The sequence below is a fragment of the Macrotis lagotis genome, chromosome 1 (assembly GCF_037893015.1).
Source record: "Macrotis lagotis isolate mMagLag1 chromosome 1, bilby.v1.9.chrom.fasta, whole genome shotgun sequence".
Lineage (NCBI taxonomy): Eukaryota > Metazoa > Chordata > Mammalia > Peramelemorphia > Peramelidae > Macrotis > Macrotis lagotis.
Genome location: NC_133658.1, coordinates 476846221 through 476855635, shown reverse-complemented (window position 1 = coordinate 476855635; position 9415 = coordinate 476846221). Strand labels below are relative to the sequence as shown.

The 9415-nt window shown below is 35.6% G+C and overlaps 1 protein-coding gene across 1 annotated transcript in view; it reads right to left on the bottom strand.

Moving 5' to 3' along the window:
* Positions 1 to 5754: 5754 nt before the first annotated feature.
* Positions 5755 to 9415, bottom strand: part of CRLF2 (cytokine receptor like factor 2) — a 46237-nt gene continuing 42576 nt past the window's right edge. The window contains exon 8 of the mRNA XM_074213675.1: positions 5755 to 7446. Within this exon, the coding sequence (XP_074069776.1) occupies positions 7189 to 7446 (258 nt within the window). The 3' untranslated portion in view covers positions 5755 to 7188. The remainder of the gene's footprint in view (positions 7447 to 9415) is intronic.

The following is a 9415-nucleotide window of genomic DNA, read 5'->3' as shown; positions in this document are numbered from 1 at the left end:
TATTATATAATATACATACATGTATATATATATATATATATATATATGTGGGTGACTACGGGTGCTTGCCTAATACTCAGTATATGCTAGGAACATGATTCTAGAATTTACATGGTATTACTGGAAAGATTCAAGAGTGATAGAGCACCTAACTTTCCAGTTATTGTCAAGGTCACTACTATTCTCCCAACCACCCAGTCTCACAATCTCAAAGACTCTCTCTCACCCCACATATGCAATGTGCTGCCAAATCCTATCCATTTTACATTCACATTTCTCACACTCACTCCTTTCTGTCCTCTGACACTTCTCACCCTGGTTCAGGTCCTTATCTTCTCATAGCTGGATTATTTTGGTATCCTTCTTATTATCTTCCTCCTTCAAGTCTTTCCTCAACCAAGTCCATGGACTCAGCTGTCAAATTGATGTTTCTAAAGTCCAAGTCTGATTGCCAACCCTTCTTCATCTCCTTACCACTTTCAGTCTCAAATCTAAAATCTCTTGTCTTTCAAAATCCTTCCTGAACTGACCCTCTCCAGGAATTTTTACTGGATATCTCTCATTCCTGGAATTTTCTCCTTCATCTCCTAAAAGCATTTAAGGTATATACAAAAAATATGAAAAATAATCCCAGAGACAAAGACACCAGTATTAGAGAAGTCAAAAAAGACATCCCACAGAATATAAGACATGAACTGATATTTTGGTTCCATCATTCAAATTATTCAGTAAAAATCACTGAATATTAGTAAACTTCCCACTACCAGTACTTGTTTGTAAAGGAAGCTCAAGACAGAGGTGACTTTCAATTCAACTCCTACTTCCTAGGCTAACTTCCTTGATATCATCTCCATCAAGTTTAAATTAATTAATTTTTCACATCAAGGTATCTTTTCAATGATAGATAAATGTACTGCCTGGCTATTTGTCATTTGAAAAATTACAGTTTCATTAATCTATAGACTTACATATTCTACACCAGACTTTCTATATGATATAATTAGGTGCCAAACATGGCATCTGAGAAGAATATTCTTTTGATGAACAAGACAAATTTGAATAAATAAACAGAATATGTAACAGCTCTCCACTGCTTTCCTATTCACTGAAGTTGGTTGAATTGTCTCCTTCTGATTTCTTGCTCAAATTAGTGTAGGTCTTTAAAAAACACTCCCCAAAACAGTATTCATATATTATCTCTATGTTATTCTAATCTAGTAGCAAAAATCAATTGAAGGAATGGGTAGAACGTTCTAGAAAGTTTTCTACTTATCTTGACCTTACTCTTCCCAATCCAGACATGGCCTCATTGGAGAACTTAGACAGTCCTTACAGATAAGTAGTCTCAAAAAAAAGTTGTAGGCAATGTCATTATAGGAAATTTCTGCATGGTACCAACTGTGCCCAAAATCTAAAGCAACATGTCAATTTGAACTTAAATGCACCAGGTACCCTAAGAGGAAACACACAGGACCTACTCTTCCCAAATATCTCCTGTGATGCTTAGAGCACTAACAAAGCTAAAATATATATTTTAGAAAATATATATTTAGAAAAAGAGCTTATATTCAGCTATCCTTGACCACCATCATCATCATCTTCCTCCTTTCACCATCTCCTCTTCAACACGTTTCCTTTACTATCATTCCCAGTCTCTCATTTACTTTAAATCTTTAATGACTATATTTTTTAAAATTTTTTTAGATTTTTTTTGCAAGGCAATGAGGTTAAGTGACTTGCCCAAGGCCACACAGCTAGGTAATTATTAAGTGTCTGAGGCCGGATTTGAACTCAGGTACTCCTGACTCCAGGGCTGGTGCTCTGTCCACTGCACCACCTAGCTGCCCCTCTAATGACTATAGACATGACTGATGTCTATAAAAATTTCCATGTTTCCCCCATCCTTAAAAGAAAAAAAACTGCTTGATCTTGCCATTTTCTCTAGATATTATCGTATCTATTGTATCTTCCTCCCTTTTAATACTGTGTTCTTTTGAAAAAATTCTCTACACTCAGTACCTTTACTTCTCCTCAGCCTCATTATTTGGTTAAAAATGCTTTTCCTAAAGTTACCAAAGATCCCTTAATTGTTTATTCCAATGACCTTTTCACAGTTCTTCTCCTTTTTGACCTCTCTGCATCATTTAACACTATCTTTAACTTTATCTCCCTTGATCTCCTCTGTCTATTGTGATTTTGTCCTCTCCTGATTTTCTTCTTCTTTTCCTGACTTCTCATCAGAACCCTTTTCTGACTCTAAATTCATATCACATCTTCCAGGGTTCTATCCTGGATCTTCTTCCCCCTTTTTCTCTATAATATCTTACTTGGGGATCTCATTAGCTCAATTGCTTCAAGTATCATATCTGTATAGATGATTCCCAGACATGTATATAAAGTCCTAGTCTCTTTCCTGAGCTTCATTTGAAGATTATCAACTGCCTTTGGGATATCCTGTAGCCAGTTCAAACTCAACATGTCCAAAACAGGACTGATTGTTTTTCCTCCAAAATGCTCCCCTTTTCTGAACTTTCTACCACTATTAAGGATACCATCATCCTCCCAGTCACACACACCTACAATTTCAGTGTCACCTTTCATACTTCATATTCACTTTCTTTTTTGGTTTTTTTTTCCCCAAAGCAATGGGGTTAAGTGACTTGCACAAAGTCACACAGCTAGGTAATTGTTGAGTGTTTGAGGATGGATTTGAACTCTAGTACTCCTGACTCCAGGGCTGGTGCTTTATCCACTGCGCCACCTAGCCATCCCTAGAGGACATTCTTTATTGGAAAAAGGTAGCCAAAGATGCTAGCTATGGATCAGTAATCAACCTACAGAATATACCATTGCAGCTAGGAGAAAACAGGGAGCAGGACACTGTAAAGATCCTATCTGGTTCAAGGTTCAACAGTACCCATCGGGGAGTAGACCCAAAGGGAGCAATACCATAACATCACCAGAAGATAATAGCATCCATATAACATGGGAGGCATGAGCTATCTCTCTACCTAAGATCTCTAGCTATATAAATTTCATCTGTGTGACTATCTCCATGGGTGTGCATTGGATATACTTGTTCTATAATGTATGCCCTTAGAAATTTGTACTTTAATCACCTGTGTTCCTTAAGTGTGTGGTACAAAATATGATTCCTCCATCTGAATATTTTTACTGATTCTTTGTGAATGTACAGGAGAATGAGCCCAAGATTTATAGAGAAAATGTTCTACTGATACCGTACCTTTGCTTTGACCTCCGGCTGATTAGTAAAAGTAAACACATTGGTATGGGGCTCAGATATTATGGTTTTGAGTGAATTTGCATCCACAGAGTTCCTTGAACCTGGGTAGCTTTTTTCAATAGCTGAAAAAGAGGCTCCACAGTAAAAGGAACTCAGTTCCAAAGTTACCTAAAGGTAAAGATTTAACAAGTTGGTAAGATAAGATCCAGTGGGTGAAAAATAGCTAAATAATATCCTTCCTACTCTGAGAAAGGTGGAGAGGCCTTCCTTCTGGAGGCAAGAATGAAAGCCAAATAGACAGCAACTTTAAATTTAGTCAGGTCAACAAACTTTAAGAAAGGGAAAAGCAAAGAATAAATGGAGGGGTCTTCAGTACTATTCAACTCACCTAGATGTCCACAGAAATTTCAGAAGATTTCTAAAATAACCAAAAAAAAGATAATATCGAGCAGATATCAGCAAGCAAGAATCTTTCAAGAGCTATCAGTATTCTCCTTTTATAGAGAGAAGATTGCACTCTGATGAGAAGTATTTGAAACCATGAGAAAAATAAATGGAGAGCTGTAGGGAAGCTAAGTGATGGTAAGAAAAAAAGTATAAATAGAGAAATATTCATTTAGGTAGGATTATGAAACATTTGATTTTGGATATGTATTTTTACAAGAGAAAATGGCCTGAAAGGGCATTGAGCATACTGACATTCCAGAATTGTATTATTGACTCTCTCTCTAATTTTGGCTATGTTAATCCTCAAACAGAAAACATACTTCCTCACAAGGTCTGCATTTAAGGCCTTTCCAGTTTTGTAGCCTCTGTTGCCAACGTCACTCTCTGCTTGAAGCAGTCTTCAAGAACCAACTCATTTTCATGAGTTGATAAAGCATCAGAGCATTTTAGAAGACAGATGCAGTTAATGTTGCTCTTTTTTACTTCAATTAGCTAGAGTACCAGCTAAATCATTTCCTTTAAAAAAATGTATATTGGAGCCTAATAAAATATAGAGGGCTATAATGAGTGTGAGTCAGCTTTATTAAGGCACTGACTCTAAATGGAATAACCTAAAAAATATTTATTTGAAACTTCTTTTGTTCAATGCACTATGCTGGGAACAATGCAAAACTAAGTAAGATATATGATCCCTATCCTCAAACATCTAACCATCTAAAAAGAGAATGTGTTATCCTACTGGATGTGTGTTGCTCACCTACAAAATTCTACAGGAGACTACAGAATTGTCCACTTTCACTCAAACCAACAAGTAGTGTGTACCTCTTTAATGACTAAGGGAAGTTCCAAAAAAAGGTATGCTTTTTCCCTAACTCTCCTTCCTGGTGTCTTAATAGAAACTATAACATAGTCTACTTATTTCTTTACCTAAATATTTCTAATAATCTGAATCTCAACCATAAAGAATCCAATTATTACCTAGATAAATTTAAATTAAATCCAAATCTCCATCTAAATGTTGAGTTTCCCTACTGAAGGGACTAGAAACTAGAATGAACTAATTGTTGTGGCAGATTATAACTGATTACATCTCCAAAATGGAGGCGGGGAGAAAAGGGTGGGGAACACAGCATCACTGGCATTTTCTTCTATTACACTTAAAATTGTTCCCAAAATGATAGAATGTTTAAAAAAAAAAAAAAGGAAAAATTGGGCCAGGAGGTAGAAGGCCCACACAGATTCTGCTAGTTTCTCATTCTTAATTTGGTTATTGTCGGGTAATTTAAAGACTAGGTGATTTGTTACTAATCAAATGCACAGTTGAATAGCAACCTGAAAGAGACCCTTAGACTATTTTCCTATCAGTTTTTTAAAATTTTCTTAACAAGCAATAAGTATTCTTTTTAGAGTAGCAATGATCATTGACCGTCTACTGATGACAATAATAACAGGGATAGTTTCTGACTTCAAAGAGCATATATTCTAGGTTCCATCATTTTTATTAAAATAAAATATCCATGTTTAGTGACATGTGAAATTAGCTTCAATAACTAACCCTTCTTTATGAAATATTCTTGGAGTTGGGTTGGCTTTAGAATTCAGATCCTACCTCTTAGGTTTCATCAAATTTATCCCATGATAATTTGATCTTTTTTATCCTTTCCTCCCATTTTCCTCTTCTCTTTAGTTTCCTACTTGAAATTTCTTCATCTGACTGGGTGTAACAATAGCAGTGCACTAAGGCAGGTGAATGGATCCCAATACATTCCAGAAGATGGCCACACACTAGGGTTTCCGACATAGTTTGTAGACTTCTTAATATTTCTTGGCTCATTCCTCTATTGTGTTCTATTTTCAATACTTACCAGGGTCATTCTGAGACTTTTTAATAGCCTCAGAAAATAGCATGTTATGTTCCCCATCACTGTTTCTAACCACCTTCAGCAGATAGAAATATGAAAATTTTGCTGTGGCTTTGCTAAACTGTTTTGCAAATGTACAGTTCAACCTAGTTTCCACCTACTGAATTTATAATCTCAATCATCTAAAAAACCTGATGAAGAAGAACCCTAGAAGAACTTTCAGTACAAAAACCCCCTCCACTATCAACCAGGAAATCAAGCACTTAGAACTTTATTCTCAAAGATAATACTCATGGTAACTTTCCCCCCCTTTATTTAGCAATTGGAAACACAGCAAAATAAAAATCAAGGACCAGAACCAGACATATCAAGGGACTGACTGTGCTGAATGTTTTATAAAACAAAGTATATTACAAATACTGGAAGGGTTTGTTACAAATAGGGGATTATTTGGGGATTTTCCTTCATGAGGAGATATAGTTTTGCAAAGGTAGTCTATCATTTCAAAACAATGATTCAGTCAATTGTGTTTAAGCTTTGAAAACTTTTTTTTGTTTGCCTAACCTAATATGTGGATTTGAAACTTTGTCATACTTAATCATCTTTTGCTATGTAGTTCCCAATGTTATAAACAAAACAGTGTAAGAATCTCTTCACCATTTGAAATTGCAAGCTACTTGTATAAGATCATTTTGGAGCTAGAGGTGACTTTAAAGAGTTTCTAAGAGTTAGATATCAAACTAGGAATGTTCTAATCCAGCTCCAGAATTTTATAACTAAGGAAGGGAAGCTGAAAGAGATGATTTGGCAAAAGTCATAAAACTATAGTCTCAGAGAGAGTACTAGAACTTCATTGCCCAGCTCCCTTTCCAATATTCTTTCCCCTATACTATGTTATCTCAACCTGGATACTTGAAAATCCTTTTACATATGTTTCTTTATTGACCATCTGTACTGGTGTTTCTGTCATAACAAGTTAAATGAAAAGCATACATAGAACAAACATAGAATTAGGAAGAATATGATAAACATTTCAAATTAATTATTCTAAGTATTCCAAATAGACTAGCAGCTTAATAAACTCTCTCAGATTGAAATGTGCCTACATTTATGAGTTTTAAAGCCTAGACATTAAGGATGATGAGTTGCTGTATGTACATGTGAAAAGATGGTGTAATTAAAACAAAAATGAATGTAATTTACTTTAAGATTTCTCACTGAATAGCTGTTAAATTCATGGCAGACTTGTGAGTTTGAGAGATCCTGAAAATAATTTGTTTCCCCATCTGTGTCCTTAGCTAGCTAATTAACATAATGGAGAGGGAACAGGACCTAAAAATCAGGAAGATGATTCGTATTAGAATCTGGCCTCAGATACTTACTAGTTGTGTAATCCTGAACAAGTCATTTAACATCTGTCTGCCTTAGTTTCCTTAACTGTAAAACAGGAATAATAATAACATGTCTCTCCCAGGGATATCATGACTATCAAATGAGATATTTGTAAAGTGTTTTGCAAACTTTAAAGCCATTCTATAGATGTTAACTATTATCATTATTATTGCCATTAATTCCAAAAGTCTACCAAGCTGATCCCGGCCCAGACCCCCTCTCCTAGTTGTGCATCATGCAGTTTCATAATACAACATACATATTATCATTCATAACAAATTTAAGATCACCCAGGCAAGTAGAGTCACCACCTTGACATGGGACACAAGAGTTTAGTTTGTCTTCATTCAATTGTGGATATTCCTGAAAAGCTTTCCCCTCTTTATCTCTGGCCTCTTTCTTGGCAAATTCCTCCAGAAGCCCCTCCTCAACAATACACTCCGGCTCCATATGTTCTACTTTAGAAGGGTTAGCCACGTTTTCAGTATCCTGGATCCACTCCTGTTCAGAGGAAACAAATAAATTAGAACTTTTCCACTAAAACTCCTACCTGGTCCTGCATACATTTTTTTTAATATAGATTATACCAAAATTCAATATCAAATGAACTAGCATAGTGCTCTAATGTCAATGTGAGCTAGCAAAGTAAAGAGGAAATTCAATTTCAAATGGAATTAGATATTCTTTCCCCTCCCCTCTAAAATATGGTTATAGTATCTATAAAATCTCTAATCACTCATTTCTGTAATTATCTATTGGTATAAATTTGGGGACAATGAATGTAGTTATATTGGAGACTTAGAACTGGAAATCAGAGCTGACTCTTGTCACTTAGTACAAGTATGACCTTGGCTAAGTCTTGTAATTTCTCTGAGTTTGAGTTTCCTCATCTAGAAAGCAAATGAAGAGAAGATTTCCAAAGTGCTTCCCCAGATCTAAATCTTATTCTATCACTTTCCAGTGGAATTGCAAAACAAAACACATTGGACCATAGATTTATAGTTGGAAGGGACCTTTGAAGGTCATAGAGTCAATAAATAATAAGGCAGTTGGGTAGCACAGTGGATACAACAATAAGCCTAGAATCAGGAAGACCTCATCATTATAACTAACTTTTATATAGGTATCAAGAATTAGTCTAAGCACCTTACAATTATTATGTCATTTGGTCCTTACAAAAACCTGTGAGGTGGGTAATATTGTTCCTAGTTTACAGTTGAAAAACTGAGGCAGACAGAGTTAAATGATTTGCCCAGAGTCACTTAGTAAATATCTGAGTTTTATATTTGAATTCAGATCTTCCTAATTCTAGGCTTCAAGCTCTCTCTACTGCACTACCTAGTTGCTTGAGTTCAAATCCAGTCTCAGATACTCTGTGTCTCTGGGCAAGTTAGTTAAACATTAACTATCTCAGTTTCTTTTTCTGCAAAATGGAGATAATGGCACCTACCTCCATGGTTGTTTTGAGGATAAAAGGAGATATACTCTGCAAACCTTAAGGTACTATATCTATGGTTTTGTCTGTGTGTGTGTGTGTGTGTGTGTGTGTGTGTGTGTGTGTGTGTGTTAGCTACTGATAAACAGCAAAACTGAAAGGTAGACCCAATCTCCTTGTCTTCAATTCAATTATTGTTTCATTAAAACATGTATACTGAGGACCATTTTTTAGGTTTTATGATAAGCACAAGACAGAGGGAAGCTACTCCCCAAGGGTGAATGTTCCTGCTAGTTCCTTACTCTTCAATCTCTTTTGCCTTCTACCTCTTGATAGCTATTGTGAGATTTCCAGAGGAATAGAGCTGACACTTGACCAGCTCCTCTCCTCTAATGCTCTGTCCAATTCCCTTCTATTGTCCCCAAATTTGCATTCAAGAATTTGGATTACAGCAATTAAGTAAATGCATTTTTTTTAGTTTTTTTGCAAGGCAAGGGGTTAAGTGGCTTGCCCAAGGCCACACACCTAGGTAATTATTAAGTGTCTGAGGCTGAATCTGAACTCAGGTCCTCCTGACTCCAGGGCCAGTGCTCTATCCACCAAGCCACCTAGCTGCCCCATAAATGTATTTTGATTTGTAGGCAAACTTTAAAAGAAAATTGACTAAGGTCTTCTTCACCTCCAAAGAGGAGAGTAAATGAATTTACATTACAAAAGAAAGAAAAACATAATTAGATTAAATATCAAGAGAACTTCCTTGCCATTAGTTCTAATAAGTTAAAGGGAAAATTTTTTTTTTTTTTTTGCAGTACCATGACAGAAATTAAGTGCACATTCTTTCTCCTGGTCTCACCCATAGAAGCTGAAAAATGAGAGATCCTTTTAGGCCTAATGGAGAGTTTCAGAATGAACAAAATATATAAGGGATAAAGACAAAGTTTCTGCTTTTGAAACATGCATTGCTCATGAATCTTAGAGAAAAGATAATATTTTATTTTCAAACAGATTTTTCTACATAGTCATATTTGAGTACAA